General features: G+C 34.7%; 2 protein-coding genes across 2 annotated transcripts in view; both read right to left on the reverse strand.

Annotated features, from left to right (window-relative positions):
• The window catches only part of LOC142338501 (CAAX prenyl protease 1 homolog), a 447656-nt gene that overhangs the window by 234251 nt on the left and 194044 nt on the right, over positions 1 to 19361 (reverse strand). The gene's annotated exons all lie outside the window — the stretch shown is intronic.
• Positions 6666 to 8135, reverse strand: LOC142348678 (FAD-linked sulfhydryl oxidase ALR-like). Its single transcript, XM_075400121.1, has one exon. It carries the CDS (start codon positions 7550 to 7552, stop codon positions 7052 to 7054), a length of 501 nt encoding a protein of 166 aa, XP_075256236.1. The 5' UTR covers positions 7553 to 8135; the 3' UTR covers positions 6666 to 7051.

Here is a 19361-nt window from a genome sequence, read left to right on the forward strand (position 1 = left end):
AATACGGTTTCATTCATTTTATATTCCCAGTCATCAGCAATGCAATCATATGGGTACACACTTTACTAATATTGTTATCTAATGTTTTAGCTGCGTCTACATTAACTGAAAACAATCTGAATGAATCTGGATCTGATAGTGATACATTCTACATCCAATGAAAACAAATCTTGTTTTTAGCTAATAAATTTAACTTTAACTATGATTCAGCTAGTTCCTTAATGAATAGAAGTATGCCATATTTAGATCCACTATAGAAGCACAGTGGTGCAAAATGGCAAAATTAATAGTAAAAGTTTTTCACAATAGCAAAAGTAAAAGAGGTTTTTCACAATAGTAAAAGTTAGTTGGTTGACCTGTAACACAATCTAGACGCGTGATAAAGTTTAGGTTATTAATCTTCTAATATCCTCGCATGTTACAGTATTAGCTAGTTGACCACCACAATTTTTACCCACATATGTTACTTCATGGTCTTCCATTATTAGATCAAGATAACCAGATTTAAATACTAGTTAACAGGATGACATTTATCTTCTAAGTCATAAGCTTCAATGTCAGAATGTGCCTTAAAGTGTTCAGTTTTTTGAAAACCATTTATCAAATTGTAAGTTTCACAATTGTTTCTGATTTTCTAATATAAGAAAAACTTAACAGTTACAATATGGATATTTATTTGAAATATTAAGTATAGTTGACATGGTAGTGCATCATCACCAGTGATTCTTAATTAACAATAAATTACATGCTTCACAAATATTATGTTCTAAATTTTGTTCCTTTAACTCTTTTATCTTTGTCAACTTCAAAAACATTAAAACTGATGTTATCTTTGATATCTTTTCCTTTGGTTAGTTTATGTAACTTCCTTAGGTTTGTTTGATCATAAGAGAAACGGATATATGAGAGTTCAATTCTGAGGAAATAAGTAACTTCAGTCTTAAGGTCTTTGAAGTTGACAAAGATAATTTGAAGTTCTTTGCTTATTGTCAGAAGTTGGAAACATATAGGCTAAAATACTCCATATTGACCAACAGTCACCATCTATTTCCGTAACATTAATATTATTTTCTGATTTAAATGCTAATTCTCGATAGCTTCCACGAAATGAAATATAATATGAAATGAGATATTCCTGATATTCTTTTTAACATCCAACCAGATTCTCTCATTTGAGCTTCTCTCATTAAGTTTTTAAATTTTTTTAAATGTCAATAGTAACAGGCTGGTGTGTATACTTGTGGAATAGATGTGTGTCCAATTATGAAATTAGTTTCGTCTTCCTGATATTCTAATTCATCTCATAAACATGTTTTCATTGGATTATTGTCAAAGGGCAATTTTTTTTATTAAGAATGACTTCAAAGTTCTCTTGACGTGCTAAAATTGTTTTCTTTTTATCTGTATGATTGAGTTATTGAAACTAGTTGTGGTATTAGGCAGAGATTTGCTGTCTAGATTTGCAACATCTTAATGTAATTTAGTAGAGTTTGTTAAGTGTTTGATCATTTGCAACCACTCGGGTATGTTTCAAAATTATTCGGAGACATCTTCAATAAAAAATTGGCAAAAATATTAATTTAATATAAATTGATTGAATAAAGGTTTTTTAAATTTTTTTTTGGTTTATTTATTGAACTCGTGTTTTTGAAAAACTATAAAGATAAGCTGGTAATTTTTTTTGGTTTCACTTACTGTTTACACGGTCCAATTAGTTACACTATATATTTGGGATGCGTTCACTGGAGTCCATGAGGATAGAACCCAAACCATCCGTCTGATAATGGTTAATAACCAGATTAACTCTGATATTAGCGGATTGCACTAAATGAGACAATATGTTTTAATTTCCAATAACTGGTGAATCATGTCAAGCCCATAAATGAAAATATGTGTAATTTTGCGTTAATTTTGTAAAAATAATTTTATAGAAAAAGGAATCCAGCCGCCAATGAAGAGTTAGCTGGATTCTTACATTTACCAATACTGTCGCGGAATGCAGCAATATTGCTCCAAAATTTTAATTTTTCAGGTAATGCAATCATTTGAGCGTGTAAATTCAATTTAGAAGAGCACGCAGATGAAAACCTTATGAACATCGATAAAGCTCTAGGATAAGGTTTTCGGTAAAGCTCTAGGGAAAACAATGTAGGCTTTTTGCAAAGGCAACGAAACCGGCAGAATTAACTATTCGTGATCCTACTCATAAGGATAAAACATAAGGCAATCACCGGACCCAAATTTGATCACTTAAGTTCTTTTTTATCAACCATATAATTCAAATAGATCAAAAACAGTGACTGAACGCAAAAGCTGTCATCAAAAAATATTACGCAAAGTCATCTAGTTGTTGCACAGTAAAACAAATTACCTGTTTTTGCTAGGGGAACGTAAACAATCATTATTTACAAACCTTGACAAAAATTGAAGTAGTCCACGACGATACAAGCAGTTTATTTCAGAGTGCCCATCAGGGACAATCAATAATAGCGGTACCTCGGCATACATGGCCTTTTTCAAACTTTTGCTCACACGCCTATCGGCTGGACCGCCACCTTTTATTACTAAGTTCGACAGCCAAACAGATACACAAAATTTTTGAAATTTTATAATCGTAAGATATCTGCCATAATTTGAATATTTTACTCTAAATAGGTAGAGTTCAAGCAAGCCGATAGACAACTAAGCCGAATTTCGAAAAAAAGAGGAAATTGCTAGCTTTTCAAGCCAAAAATTTCCGAGATAGCGCTATTATAGATCGTCTCTGGCGGGCCGTGAGCACGCTTCGCCGCGATAACCAGTGCGCAGTTTCTGGTTTACATCCCATAGTGAATGAGAGGCACGGCCATTGAAAGCGATCTGCTGTGGGCTGGCAACCACTGGCTGCCTTAAAAATGACGTACTTTGTTTCAGTGGAGTACTGGAACATATTGTAAAATGAAAATACCAAGCGCTGCCTGGATTGCAAAGGTTAACAAAATTTATTATATTTCCTCCCTCATTCATTATACAATCTCCCTCATTACAATAACCATTTTTCCCAATTACTGATTATATTTTCCAGGGCTGAAGTATTCTAGCTTCCCTGATAGGTTTACAGCGGGTCAATTAAAACATAGCTGGCATATTGCCGGAATATCAGCAAAATAGCTTGAGAGTCCTTAAACACTCAGCTATAGAGCGCACTCGCACACTGCAAATTCGACTACGCAAAAGGCAAGAAATCAAGCAACAATGATCTAACAAATGTAAAACAAAAATGAGTCAGACGACGAAACAAAACACAGCCATTAGAATACCAGAGACGCTCGAAGTCGCGCAATAAAATCTCTAAACTCACCCCAACTAAAAAATCAGAAACAATAAAACTATATGGAGTGTATTGAAAGTTCAATCGCTAGCCCATGAGTTTGGTGTCCGGTCGGGGGTAGGTGGCTGGGCGGAAGGGCTAAGTAAATAGATGGGGGTGTGCTACTTCGGGGAGTAGGGAGTAGTTTGGTGAGGGGTGTCGGCATGAGGTCGGGGATGATTTGATGAGAAGTGTCTGGTTTTGATAGGGAAGAGGAACTGTTATGGAAAGGAAACAACTAAAATGACCTTTCGAATTGAGAATTACCACCAGTTCCTAATTACATCTATTAGTAGCTAAACAAATGCTAAGTTGCAATTTTCGAAAACAGAAGTCAACCTTCTACAACAGAAGTCAATGTTCAAAAACAAACGACAATGGATCAAGTCATGAACAAAATTATGCGTTAGTTACTAAGCTACTGTTAGGTTCCAATATTCGAAAACACAAGTCAAGAATTCAAGTCATGAACAAACTTGCTTCAGCTCAATAAGAGTCATAGAAATACCGTAAACATATAAAAGAGTCGTGCAAAATAAAATCCTAACAAAGCTTAACTAAATCACAACCATCAAAAAATGTAAATGGCAAAAACCAAAAGTTAACTGCCTGGTAAACTATAGAGAGGGCGGTTGTTCGTTGAAGGGGTGGCCTGCAGTTTGCTTAGAGTGGTTGGCTTTAGTAGTGGCCAGCTGGGGCTCAGGGATGCTAGCATTAGGTGGATGAGCGGGAGGGGATATCAAGCGTTGGGGGGTCGTGCCAAAGGGACTAGGGTCGGGAGCCCTGGACGAGGTGTCAAAATCTTCCGGTTGAAGGAATGTGGACGAGGGGTGGACTGGGGTACAAACTTTTAAGACTAGGAATCGCCTTTCAAAGACCACGGGACTAGTGTAACTGACACAAACTTTGTTTGAGAGCAACTAATCAGACAGAAGTGAATGTTCTAAAAAATAATTCAAATATCGAAAAATAACAAGTTCAAGTTATCAACACATATGCTTCAGCCAAAATTATCGCTGGTACAATTCCGTAAACTACACCAAGAGTCGTAGAACATAGTCTCTAAAACGAAGAAACTAATTAGCTCATAAAATAATAGTTAAGTGCTTTAGAAAATTCCAAAACTTTTAGTCTACGAGTGTGGGTACATGGGGTTCAATGGGGGCCTGAAGAGGGTCATTCTGGTGGGGGTGCAGGTAGGTGGGGTAGAGCTTGCTTTGGGGGATAAGTAGGGGCCAGGATAAGTAGGTTTGAGTTTCTTTTGGAGTGGGTGTGAGAGGTTGCTGCGGTGGGAGCTAATAGGGTGGTAATAGGCAGGTGGGATAGGTCGGTGCTGGTGGTAATAGGCAGCTTGGGTAGTTAATTGGTGGCGGCGGGGTAGGTAGGTTTGTGGTGGGGGTAGGGCAAGTGGTGGGTGGTAGGGCAGGTGGTGGGTGTCTTCGAGTCGTGAAAAACCTGTAGAATACCAAAAGGGTTCTTCGATTAGTCAAAAATGAAAACCACAGCAGTATAAGTACGCTCTGATTACAAGCTAGCTATAAAACAAACAACCAAAAATCTAAAGGACAATAGCACGCAGTTTACTCGCATTACTAATTGCGGATTAAAATGACCAACTTTTATTTACCCATATCATAGCTGTTATGAAAACAATTAGCTCCACAATTCGGTCCGAAATAATTATTGAAAACATAAAGTGACTTATGTCGGACAAATTGCTCTCGTACGATAGAGGCTGGGCAATTTAATTCAGGGGTATAGCCTAGATAAATCGTTCTTCCTGGGTGCAAAACAGACCGCGCAGGGTAGGATTCGAACCAAAGTCCTCTGGCGTCATCAACAGCAGCATTAACTTCTCAGATATTAGGCCCTTCTGATCTCCTACGCTACAGCCGCTTTTATTTCAGCAGCAAACTTTAATTCGGATGGCAAGCAAATGAAATCACTCAACAATTACTAAAACAAGTCACTTAAGAAGTCAGAAGAATGCTCTAGAGCAAACGCTCAAGCAAAAATTTTGCATAAAAAAGACATGTTTACGATTGCTTCAAACTTTGTTCGAGAGCATTTACAAACTCTCGTTATCTAAGCTAACGAAAAAAACTATATGCATGTGTTTCAAGGAATTGAATTGAACTAATTGAGGATAATGTATACAATAATCTTCAAAAAGATGGCAAATTCGCACGTTTCTAGTCACTGCTTTTAAGTCAACGCATGCTTTGAACAGTTAACGCTGGTACAATTCCGTAAACTACTCCAAGAGTCGTAGAACATAGTCTCTAAACTAACCTTACATAGTTCAAATAAAATAAACGAAAAAATTAATTGGCGCATAAAACAATAGTTAAGTGCTTTAAAAACTTCAGAAACAGCTTTTAGTTTACGAGTGTTGGTACGTGGGGGTCAATGGGGACCTGAAGGTTGTCGTTCTGGTGGGGGGCAGGTAGGTGAGGTAGACCTGGCTTTGGGGGGATAACTAGGGGCCAGGATAAGTAGGTTTGAGTTTCTTTTGGAGTGGGTTTGGGAGGTTGCTGCGATGGGAGCTAGTAGAGTAGGTCGGTGCTGGTGGTAATAGGGAGGTGGGGTAGGTACGTGGTGGCGGTGGGGTACGTAGGTTTGTGGTAGGGGTAGGGCAGGCTGTGGGTGGTAGGGCAGGTGGTGGGTGTCTGCAGGTCGAATAAGAAGTTCAAGCCGTAACAAAACTGCTTCAACTAAAAACTTGTAGAATATCAAAAGTTTTGAAAAACCCGTAGAATACCAAAAGTGCTCTTCGATTAGTCATAAACGAAAACCAAAGCAGTATAGGTACGCTCTGATTACAGCTTCGCAGCTATAAAGCAAACTACCGAAAATCTTAAGGACAATTAATAGCACGCAGTTTACTCGCATTACTAACTGCGGAATAAAATGACCAACTGTCGTTTACCCATATCATAGCTCTTATGAGAAAAAATAGCTCCACAATTCGGTCCGAATTAATTATTGAAAACATAAAGCAACTAATGTCGGACAAATTGCTCTCGTACGATAAAGGCCGGGCAATTTAATTCAGGGGGTATAGCCTTCGCGAAAAGCGCCAAAAACACAAATTTATAAAATTCTGGGTTATACAATGTCCTTTAGGGTCCATTACGGGGTTAAGCCGATGTATCATCAATTTTAACGTTATTAATGTTCTCATTCAAAAATGACTGCAGATAAAATAAGTCATGTTTCGAGGCTGACGCAATAGTTTTTCCTGATTAAGTAACGCCCAGTTCAACCACCAAAACAAGCGAAACCTGTTTCTCGATAGTTTCCAATGGAGAAAAACTTAAGGCGTTGTTTATATTCATTCATATTTATGCCTAGGATCATTTAAATTTTGAAATTTTTTTATATCACATAAGGATAATTAAAAAGATAGCACCAAAAACTCACTCCATGTAATTAAAACGATCGAACAGCTCATCAATGACTTATTGGAACACTTCCGGACAATAAAGAAAAAAGAGCGGTTGCATTTCAGCTTTCAAAGACAACAAGCGCTCAGCCTTTGAGTCAATTCTTGTAGTCGAAACAATTCTGCACTTGAAGCGTTTTATGTCAAAGGTCCAATAATTGTCATCACAAACTTTATTCCCCATGGAACGAAATCAATATCCCCAATGATGTTTCAACGATGAAAATAACGATGATTTCTCGCCTGTTGAGAGACTTCTAGTCACACGATCCATCTTTCCATCCGTCGCGCCATCTTTCGTTCACTTTGGAGCAATCGAACTCTGGCTTATCCAGTCTTTTGTTCACACAGTTATGCAATCTACACATCCACTGTGAAAACTCTTCATTAGAACCTACTTGCGGCGGCATAGTCTTCAAGTCTTTCCTCAATTCCTCGGCACAAGGCACGCAAGGATAAAAATTAGAGAAAAGACTTAAAAATTGCTTCATATCACTCTGTTGAGAATGCGTTGGTTTTTCCGGGTAGTACGCAGCCATCGTATGCAAAAACGACCACGTTTTCCTACCAAGTTCATTAGAGTCTAAAGGGCATTGAACTGAATTGGAGGTTTCACTGCTACTTGGCTTTGGTGAATCTGACCCTAAGTTATGGTCTGAGAACTTTTGCTCGCTCAGTTTTTTCCAACTATCAAAATCATGGCACACTCGCTGCTCACAATCTTTGTTTGAATCTTCAGCTGCGGCTTTTCGCCCCATTTGACCTGAAAAAATATCTATGGTTTTTACAAACCTTAGTTACTTTCCGCCTTAAGTCTGGTATTTAAAAAATGTGCCTACTAAGGCGAACAACTAATGCTCCTAATTCAAACTACTCATAAAATTACATTGACTAAAGTGGCTGTTCATTATCAGCTAGAGTCTTGTCAATTTAAAAATTACAATATTTTACACTGCTTTTTAAACTAGTTTACTCTACACAATATTTACTAAAAATTTCAGATTTTTCAATACACAGAATCTCGCTAAATCGGATAATCGTTTTGTTCCGTCTCAAGCAGTGAAGGAAGGAACTTTGCGCTAGCCTGCTTTCATTTGTTCAGTAAATTTTGAGACCCCGAAATATTAGGAAATACTTGAGAGGTGGGCACCAGTAACGGAAAACAATGTAAACTTCCAAAAATGTCTCGATGATAAAAAAAAACAAGCTCTTTGTTTACTACTGGTTCCTCATATTCAATGATTTTGGTTGAAAAACTCATCAAAATTCCATTCAAAATTGTTATCAGCGCAAATGTCTAACAAGGACGCTCGGTAATATGCGTTCGCACATAACGTTATGACCCCACTCATCCACTCATTAACTTAAGACCCCACTCATTAACTTACGGGAAATATTTGGTTGAAAAAAAATGAAACCAAGATAATAAAAACAATTTTATCAAGTGAACACCCAATTTTGTCCCAAAAAATGAGATTCTGAATTCAAATTCTGTCCTATTCAAATCAAACTTTACAGACTTACTGTCTTTCAAGTACCATTGCTCGACAAGTATCTAGCTTTAGCTACCTCTATTTACAATCAATTAGGTTCGCTCAATTCCTTTAGTCGAAACAATGCTGAACCTACAGCGTTCATTCTTTAATATTCTTCAGATGGGCGCGTCAGGAGATGGTCTTACTTAAATCGCGTGAGACGATGATATAAGAAAATGAACAAAAAAGCATGAAACTTATCAAATTAAAATATTATATAGGTTCACTTAATATTATCCACACGCCAGTAATGGGATTAAGTAGTAAAACTGCACAAAGAACAACACGCAAAGCAAAACACGAAAGCTGAAAAAGTTTACAAAAACACAGAGTCAAAGCTATGAAAATCAAAAGCCATTAAATAAAAACATTACATAGGTTCTTTTGGTCTTAATTAGTTTTACTGTTTAACTAACAGGGTAGCGAAAAGAACCAGAGAAGGGAGCAACACTCAAAGTATAAAATATTTATTGCAACCAGATAGTGCCATAGTCCTAAAAAACTTATGCTGTCCATTGATCAATTCAAAAATTGTATATATACTAATAGAACAAACCTACCATTCTTTAGAAGCAATTGAAACAAATTGAGTAAAAAAGTGAAAACAGAAGTCAAATAGCCGCGCGTGAAAAAACTTCGCCCTGAAACCAATAGCTTATTCAAACACCAATTTCTTGCTTCACTTCAAAAAATTTGAAAACATAGCTGACAGATTGCCAGAAAGTAACAGCAATAGCTTCCTAGCTCTGCAGTCTCAAAAAGATGGAAAACAGACCAAAAGAGAAAGTTTTTTTAATGCTGAGCTGTTGTATTTTAAGAATATGTTTAATGTAATGTTGATTCTATTAGCTGCCCTTAAATACCACTAATTTAAAGTGACATAATCATTTGACCTTATCTCTTTGAATTAAAGTAAAGAAAAGTCAATTTCAGAGTGAGGAAGTCATTTTTGACAGTGAAGTAAGTCACGTGCGACTAAAAATTTAATCACGCGGATGTACAAATAAAAACAAATAAAGACTCCACTAAGAGCGAAAAATGACGTCATGAACGTAATTCAGCTGAATGAACGAATGAAAAAAAAGTAGATCTGAAGTGGTTACTGTGACGTCCATATGGTCGTAACAAAAAACCTGTTGAAGAAATAATAACAACCAAGAGAAGTCCAAAAATAGCCTCAGCTATCACTTTGCGGCTATTAATTACTCCCTGTGTCTTTCAGTAACTATTCAGGCGGGAGTGAAATCCTTACTTAAAATTTACTTCTCATTGAAATTAGAAATTTGAACAAATGTTTCAAAAAAAGCACAACTTTGATAAGACTACAAAAGACGCAAAAATAGAACAAAATTAGGTAACATCTCTTCAAAATAGGAGAAAACTGAAAAAACAGCAGTTCCAAATCGCCTTGCTAGATGATAGAAGTTAAATTAACCCACCACGTAGTTTATGAATTCTGTTTGCGCAGATTTAAGTGAGTGCATTGGAAAAGTAGTAGCAGTTTCCGCTAAAAAAACAATTTGGTTCTGGTTGTCATGAGATAAATTGTCAAGATAAATTATTAACAAAACACTTCAACCTCGATAACTCCCAGAAAATATTCTAAAAAGCTTTCAAAACAATCTACACTTGTTCTCATGATACCACTCAACACTACAATAAAATATCGATGCGCCAAATTGACTGAACAAAAACAAACAGGTGAGCATACAATTTCAAGCTTAGTGAGTAAGAGATTCAAAGGATTTCTGCTGAACGGCGAATCAATAATAACAACAAAAAAATGAGCTTAGAGGTAAAAATGAGGGGGTGTAGATTTGCCAGAACAAAATCGGGAAGGGAAGTAAGAACCGCCCTTAACACCGTGAATTTATGTCTCCTAAAAACAGATTCGGTGAATCGCCTACTTGAAGCTTTACCTGTTTATTGAGTTTCCAAGGACGAAAAGTCAAACAGTTAGAAGGAAAAACGATCAAACAAAAAACTGGTAATACGAAAAACAACATTAAAAAAGTTCAGCCGGACAAATGTAATTGCTACAAACTTCGTTTGATCGCAATTAAGGACATCAAAAACAAAAGCAGAAATTAAAACTCATGTTTTTAACAAACCTAAAACTGAACAGAGCATTATAAATTTTAAAAGCTTCTCATTGTAATTTCGTTCAGGAACAATTGAAAATTAAACAAATCCTTCTTTAAAAAACTGAGCCTACGAAGATGTCATTGACACTAACAGCAGATGACAAGTCACTGAGGGAGCAGAAAATAACATAGCTGGCAGATTGCCAGAAAAAAGCCGCAATAGATTCGTAGATCGGCAGTCTAAAAAAACAGTAAAAAAGACAGACCAAAAAAATTCGTCTTTTCATTGAAGGCTGATATGTTATATTTTGATTAAAAATCAGTATAAGTTATAGCTGCCTCTATTAGCTGATCTCAAATAACCTTCATTTAGAGTGACACACACCCATTTGACCTTATCTCTTTGAATTGAAGTAAATAAAAGTCAATTTCAAAGTGAGGAAGTCACTTTTGAGAGTGAGGTAAGTCAAGTGTGACCAAAAATTTAATCACACGCCTGACACTTAACAAAAAAACTCGCTCCACTAAGAGCGAAAAATGACGTCACACATGCAATTCAGTTAAAATTGCATGAACGAATGAACAAAAAGTGGCTGTGACGTCATATGGTCGTAACAAAAATCATGACGACTCGAAGAGGAGTATTGGTTTTCTTAAGGTTTTTTTTTTACCGGAAGTACTATTCGTTCAGACGATGTTTTGACCTAAAAGCGAAAGCGAGTAAAATTGCAGTGTGAACTAATTTTTTCTGAGCGAGAGAAGTTTTTTGATCATGCGCTGCGTTTAGTGGATGACTTTTGACATTGAAAAGTAGTTTTTGACTGAATGACACATATAGATAACCGTTTTTAGTCGTTTTTCGTCTAAGTGGCCTAGTTTTTTTGCTTGTAATTTGGTTTTTTGTAGAAATAATTTTTAATCGATGCTATGTTGAAATGTAAACCCCGGAAATTGATAGCACAGTATTTTGCATAGCCTGAAATTGCGTTTCAAATGCGAAATTGGCACATATTTCTTGATTTTTTAGTTAATTTTTGGCTTTTTTTTCTATTAATTTCTTCATTTTTGGATCTTTTAGCTGTTTTTCGTCAAAAATCAGTTAATATGGCAACTTCCCTTTGATAATTCATATACTCAATGCCTCTTTCTACCTCGATGTAATTTTGTTTCATAAAATTGTACATTTGCTAATCCGATTTTCGTAGTTTTTTGCCAATTTTTTTCAGTTTTTTGTTTGTATTTTGCTTTTAATTACTAGAAATAGTATTTTGGGGAACATGAGGGACTTTAATTTCGTTTCAATAAAAATTCAATCTTTTTTGGTGTTAAGTTTTTGAAAAAACAGATAAATTTTTTTCATAAATGCAGTCTTAAATATTTTTTGACCACTTTTTTGCAAAATGTTTCATTGTTTCGTATGTCTGAATTCTGCTTTTTTTTTGTTTTATTCTGTTCAGCAAATTGGATTTTTGTCTTGAATGACTCGTTGTCTTTTCTATGTCTCGAATGCTGATCAATGAAATGTACTCGTTTTTCTTGATTTTTTTAAATTTGATTTTTAACTTTCAAAAATCAAGAATTGGTCTTTTTGTTACGGTGTTCCTAAGATTGTGTCCATATTCTTCACATTCTCGTTTGACAATTGCAAACCGAAGAAACCAAGATCTACGAAAAAGCTGAATTCATTCACTTTTTTAACAACTGAAAAAATCAATATAACGAATACAAAAGTAGGTGCCAAAACAAAACTAGAATTACTCAAACGAGAATGTGAAGAATATGGACACAATCTTAGGAACACCGTAACAAAAAGACCAATTCTTGATTTTTGAAAGTTAAAAATCAAATTTAAAAAAATCAAGAAAAACGAGTACATTTCATTGATCAGCATTCGAGACATAGAAAAGACAACGAGTCATTCAAGACAAAAATCCAATTTGCTGAACAGAATAAAACAAAAAAAAGCAGAATTCAGACATACGAAACAATGAAACATTTCGACTTATTACTATTCATTGCATTTTTCTTCCGGGCTTGGTATTGTTTTTAGACGATTGTTTGCCTTTGAATATTATTCTGTTGCTTTTGTATGATTAATTTAATTTTTGAATTAGTATGAAATCATGTTGTCTAGCATATATACAACAAGGATGAATCATGTATTATTTTTGTCTTAATTGCCGTGATTAGAAATCTAATTGTAGTGGTTCCCTGATTCTTAAGTTTGAGCACTCTTTTTTGAATAATTTTGACTTTCCTGTCTTTTTTGAAAAGTTTTTATCTGCCGTTTGCTTTCGCGATCTTTTTGAGATTAGAATCATTAATTATCTGAGGGCAATTGATGGCCCTGTTAGCTTTGTCAGGCTATCAGTTTTTTGACCATCCTAAAAATTTCAGACTTTTTTAACGTTACCAAACGTTTTCAATAATAAAATTTTGCTGCATTTTCTCTTGGTGACAGTGGTTTAAATTTCACCGATTTTTAGATCAGACCCGCGGAGATAATGAGTTAATGGTTTAATACAAAAGGTAATAGCTTCAGCTTTTTGTGAAGTTTTGGTGCTTCGAGTCGCTTCCGGAAATCTTCCGGCTATGTAATAAAGACTCCACTAAGAGCGAAAAATGACGTCATGAACGTAATTCAGCTGAATGAACGAATGAAAAAAAAGTAGATCTGAAGTGGTTACTGTGACGTCCATATGGTCGTAACAAAACCTGTTGAAGAAATAATAACAACCAAGAGAAGTCCAAAAATAGCCTCAGCTATCACTTTGCGGCTATTAATTACTCCCTGTGTCTTTCAGTAACTATTCAGGCGGGAGTGAAATCCTTACTTAAAATTTACTTCTCATTGAAATTAGAAATTTGAACAAATGTTTCAAAAAAAGCACAACTTTGATAAGACTACAAAAGACGCAAAAATAGAACAAAATTAGGTAACATCTCCTCAAAATAGGAGAAAACTGAAAAAACAGCAGTTCCAAATCGCCTTGCTAGATGATAGAAGTTAAATTAACCCTCCACGTAGTTTATGAATTCTGTTTGCGCAGATTTAAGTGAGTGCATTGGAAAAGTAGTAGCAGTTTCCGCTAAAAAAAACAATTTGGTTCTGGTTGTCATGAGATAAATTGTCAAGATAAATTATTAACAAAATACTTCAACCTCGATAACTCCCAGAAAATATTCTAAAAAGCTTTCAAAACATTCTACACTTGTTCTCATGATACCACTCAACACTACAATAAAATATCGATGCGCCAAATTGACTGAACAAAAACAAACAGGTGAGCATACAATTTCAAGCTTAGTGAGTAAGAGATTCAAAGGATTTCTGCTGAACGGCGAATCAATAATAACAACAAAAAAATGAGCTTAGAGGTAAAAATGAGGGGGTGTAGATTTGCCAGAACAAAATCGGGAAGGGAAGTAAGAACCGCCCTTAACACCGTGAATTTATGTCTCCTAAAAACAGATTCGGTGAATCGCCTACTTGAAGCTTTACCTGTTTATTGAGTTTCCAAGGACGAAAAGTCAAACAGTTAGAAGGAAAAACGATCAAACAAAAAACTGGTAATACGAAAAACAACATTAAAAAAGTTCAGCCGGACAAATGTAATTGCTACAAACTTCGTTTGATCGCAATTAAGGACATCAAAAACAAAAGCAGAAATTAAAACTCATGTTTTTAACAAACCTAAAACTGAACAGAGCATTATAACTTTTAAAAGCTTCTCATTGTAATTTCGTTCAGGAACAATTGAAAATTAAACAAATCCTTCTTTAAAAAACTGAGCCTACGAAGATGTCATTGACACTAACAGCAGATGACAAGTCACTGAGGGAGCAGAAAATAACATAGCTGGCAGATTGCCAGAAAAAAGCCGCAATAGATTCGTAGATCGGCAGTCTAAAAAAACAGTAAAAAAGACAGACCAAAAAAATTCGTCTTTTCATTGAAGGCTGATATGTTATATTTTGATTAAAAATCTGTATAAGTTATTGCTGCCTCTATTAGCTGATCTCAAATAACCTTCATTTAGAGTGACACACACCCATTTGACCTTATCTCTTTGAATTGAAGTAAATAAAAGTCAATTTCAAAGTGAGGAAGTCATTTTTGAGAGTGAGGTAAGTCAAGTGTGACCAAAAATTTAATCACACGCCTGACACTTAACAAAAAAACTCGCTCCACTAAGAGCGAAAAATGACGTCACACATGCAATTCAGTTAAAATTGCATGAACGAATGAACAAAAAGTGGCTGTGACGTCATATGGTCGTAACAAAAATCATGACGACTCGAAGAGGAGTATTGGTTTTCTTAAGGTTTTTTTTTTTACCGGAAGTACTATTCGTTCAGACGATGTTTTGACCTAAAAGCGAAAGCGAGTAAAATTGCAGTGTGAACTAATTTTTTCTGAGCGAGAGAAGTTTTTTGATCATGCGCTGCGTTTAGTGGATGACTTTTGACATTGAAAAGTAGTTTTTGACTGAATGACACATATAGATAACCGTTTTTAGTCGTTTTTCGTCTAAGTGGCCTAGTTTTTTTGCTTGTAATTTGGTTTTTTGTAGAAATAATTTTTAATCGATGCTATGTTGAAATGTAAACCCCGGAAATTGATAGCACAGTATTTTGCATAGCCTGAAATTGCGTTTCAAATGCGAAATTGGCACATATTTCTTGATTTTTTAGTTAATTTTTGGCTTTTTATTCTATTAATTTCTTCATTTTTGGATCTTTTAGCTGTTTTTTGTCAAAAATCAGTTAATATGACAACTTCCCTTTGATAATTCATATACTCAATGCCTCTTTCTACCTCGATGTAATTTTGTTTCATAAAATTGTACATTTGCTAATCCGATTTTCGTAGTTTTTTGCCAATTTTTTTCAGTTTTTTGTTTGTATTTTGCTTTTAATTACTAGAAATAGTATTTTGGGGAACATGAGGGACTTTAATTTCGTTTCAATAAAAATTCAATCTTTTTTGGTGTTAAGTTTTTGAAAAAACAGATAAATTTTTTTCATAAATGCAGTCTTAAATATTTTTTGACCACTTTTTTGCAAAATGTTTCATTGTTTCGTATGTCTGAATTCTGCTTTTTTTTTGTTTTATTCTGTTCAGCAAATTGGATTTTTGTCTTGAATGACTCGTTGTCTTTTCTATGTCTCGAATGCTGATCAATGAAATGTACTCGTTTTTCTTGATTTTTTTAAATTTGATTTTTAACTTTCAAAAATCAAGAATTGGTCTTTTTGTTACGGTGTTCCTAAGATTGTGTCCATATTCTTCACATTCTCGTTTGACAATTGCAAACCGAAGAAACCAAGATCTACGAAAAAGCTGAATTCATTCACTTTTTTAACAACTGAAAAAATCAATATAACGAATACAAAAGTAGGTGCCAAAACAAAACTAGAATTACTCAAACGAGAATGTGAAGAATATGGACACAATCTTAGGAACACCGTAACAAAAAGACCAATTCTTGATTTTTGAAAGTTAAAAATCAAATTTAAAAAAATCAAGAAAAACGAGTACATTTCATTGATCAGCATTCGAGACATAGAAAAGACAACGAGTCATTCAAGACAAAAATCCAATTTGCTGAACAGAATAAAACAAAAAAAAGCAGAATTCAGACATACGAAACAATGAAACATTTCGACTTATTACTATTCATTGCATTTTTCTTCCGGGCTTGGTATTGTTTTTAGACGATTGTTTGCCTTTGAATATTATTCTGTTGCTTTTGTTTTTGTATGATTAATTTAATTTTTGAATTAGTATGAAATCATGTTGTCTAGCATATATACAACAAGGATGAATCATGTATTATTTTTGTCTTAATTGCCGTGATTAGAAATCTAATTGTAGTGGTTCCCTGATTCTTAAGTTTGAGCACTCTTTTTTGAATAATTTTGACTTTCCTGTCTTTTTTGAAAAGTTTTTATCTGCCGTTTGCTTTCGCGATCTTTTTGAGATTAGAATCATTAATTATCTGAGGGCAATTGATGGCCCTGTTAGCTTTGTCAGGCTATCAGTTTTTTGACCATCCTAAAAATTTCAGACTTTTTTAACGTTACCAAACGTTTTCAATAATAAAATTTTGCTGCATTTTCTCTTGGTGACAGTGGTTTAAATTTCACCGATTTTTAGATCAGACCCGCGGAGATAATGAGTTAATGGTTTAATACAAAAGGTAATAGCTTCAGCTTTTTGTGAAGTTTTGGTGCTTCGAGTCGCTTCCGGAAATCTTCCGGCTATGTAATAAAGACTCCACTAAGAGCGAAAAATGACGTCATGAACGTAATTCAGCTGAATGAACGAATGAAAAAAAAGTAGATCTGAAGTGGTTACTGTGACGTCCATATGGTCGTAACAAAACCTGTTGAAGAAATAATAACAACCAAGAGAAGTCCAAAAATAGCCTCAGCTATCACTTTGCGGCTATTAATTACTCCCTGTGTCTTTCAGTAACTATTCAGGCGGGAGTGAAATCCTTACTTAAAATTTACTTCTCATTGAAATTAGAAATTTGAACAAATGTTTCAAAAAAAGCACAACTTTGATAAGACTACAAAAGACGCAAAAATAGAACAAAATTAGGTAACATCTCCTCAAAATAGGAGAAAACTGAAAAAACAGCAGTTCCAAATCGCCTTGCTAGATGATAGAAGTTAAATTAACCCTCCACGTAGTTTATGAATTCTGTTTGCGCAGATTTAAGTGAGTGCATTGGAAAAGTAGTAGCAGTTTCCGCTAAAAAAAACAATTTGGTTCTGGTTGTCATGAGATAAATTGTCAAGATAAATTATTAACAAAATACTTCAACCTCGATAACTCCCAGAAAATATTCTAAAAAGCTTTCAAAACATTCTACACTTGTTCTCATGATACCACTCAACACTACAATAAAATATCGATGCGCCAAATTGACTGAACAAAAACAAACAGGTGAGCATACAATTTCAAGCTTAGTGAGTAAGAGATTCAAAGGATTTCTGCTGAACGGCGAATCAATAATAACAACAAAAAAATGAGCTTAGAGGTAAAAATGAGGGGGTGTAGATTTGCCAGAACAAAATCGGGAAGGGAAGTAAGAACCGCCCTTAACACCGTGAATTTATGTCTCCTAAAAACAGATTCGGTGAATCGCCTACTTGAAGCTTTACCTGTTTATTGAGTTTCCAAGGACGAAAAGTCAAACAGTTAGAAGGAAAAACGATCAAACAAAAAACTGGTAATACGAAAAACAACATTAAAAAAGTTCAGCCGGACAAATGTAATTGCTACAAACTTCGTTTGATCGCAATTAAGGACATCAAAAACAAAAGCAGAAATTAAAACTCATGTTTTTAACAAACCTAAAACTGAACAGAGCATTATAACTTTTAAAAGCTTCTCATTGTAATTTCGTTCAGGAACAATTGAAAATTAAACAAATCCTTCTTTAAAAAACTGAGCCTACGAAGATGTCATTGACACTAACAGCAGATGACAAGTCACTGAGGGAGCAGAAAATAACATAGCTGGCAGATTGCCAGAAAAAAGCCGCAATAGATTCGTAGATCGGCAGTCTAAAAAAACAGTAAAAAAGACAGACCAAAAAAATTCGTCTTTTCATTGAAGGCTGATATGTTATATTTTGATTAAAAATCAGTATAAGTTATAGCTGCCTCTATTAGCTGATCTCAAATAACCTTCATTTAGAGTGACACACACCCATTTGACCTTATCTCTTTGAATTGAAGTAAATAAAAGTCAATTTCAAAGTGAGGAAGTCACTTTTGAGAGTGAGGTAAGTCAAGTGTGACCAAAAATTTAATCACACGCCTGACACTTAACAAAAAAACTCGCTCCACTAAGAGCGAAAAATGACGTCACACATGCAATTCAGTTAAAATTGCATGAACGAATGAACAAAAAGTGGCTGTGACGTCATATGGTCGTAACAAAAATCATGACGAAATAAAAAACATAGCCGGAAGATTTCCCGAAGCGACTCGAAGCACCAAAACTTCACAAAAAGCTGAATCTATTACCTTTTGTATTAAACCATTAACTCATTATCTCCGCGGGTCTGATCTAAAAATCGGTGAAATTTAAACCACTGTCACCAAGAGAAAATGCAGCAAAATTTTATTATTGAAAACGTTTGGTAACGTTAAAAAAGTCTGAAATTTTTAGGATGGTCAAAAAACTGATAGCCTGACAAAGCTAACAGGGCCATCAATTGCCCTCAGATAATTAATGATTCTAATCTCAAAAAGATCGCGAAAGCAAACGGCAGATAAAAACTTTTCAAAAAAGACAGGAAAGTCAAAATTATTCAAAAAAGAGTGCTCAAACTTAAGAATCAGAGAACCACTACAATTAGATTTCTAATCACGGCAATTAAGACAAAAATAATACATGATTCATCCTTGTTGTATATATGCTAGACAACATGATTTCATACTAATTCAAAAATTAAATTAATCATACAAAAACAAAAGCAACAGAATAATATTCAAAGGCAAACAATCGTCTAAAAACAATACCAAGCCCGGAAGAAAAATGCAATGAATAGTAATAAGTCGAAATGTTGGAAAAGACTTTCTAGCAAACTCCCAGTACTGCCTTATTTTGAATTAAATCAATTGCAAACCGAAGAAACCAAGATCTAAGAAAAAGCTGAATTCATTCACTTTTTTAACAACTGAAAAAATCAATATAACGAATACAAAAGTAGGTGCCAAAACAAAACTAGAATTACTCAAACGAGAATGTGAAGAATATGGACACAATCTTAGGAACACCGTAACAAAAAGACCAATTCTTGATTTTTGAAAGTTAAAAATCAAATTTAAAAAAATCAATAAAAACGAGTACATTTCATTGATCAGCATTCGAGACATAGAAAAGACAACGAGTCATTCAAGACAAAAATCCAATTTGCTGAACA

The sequence above is a fragment of the Convolutriloba macropyga genome, chromosome 1 (assembly GCF_964194025.1).
Source record: "Convolutriloba macropyga chromosome 1, txConMacr16.3, whole genome shotgun sequence".
Taxonomy (NCBI): Eukaryota; Metazoa; Xenacoelomorpha; order Acoela; family Convolutidae; genus Convolutriloba; species Convolutriloba macropyga.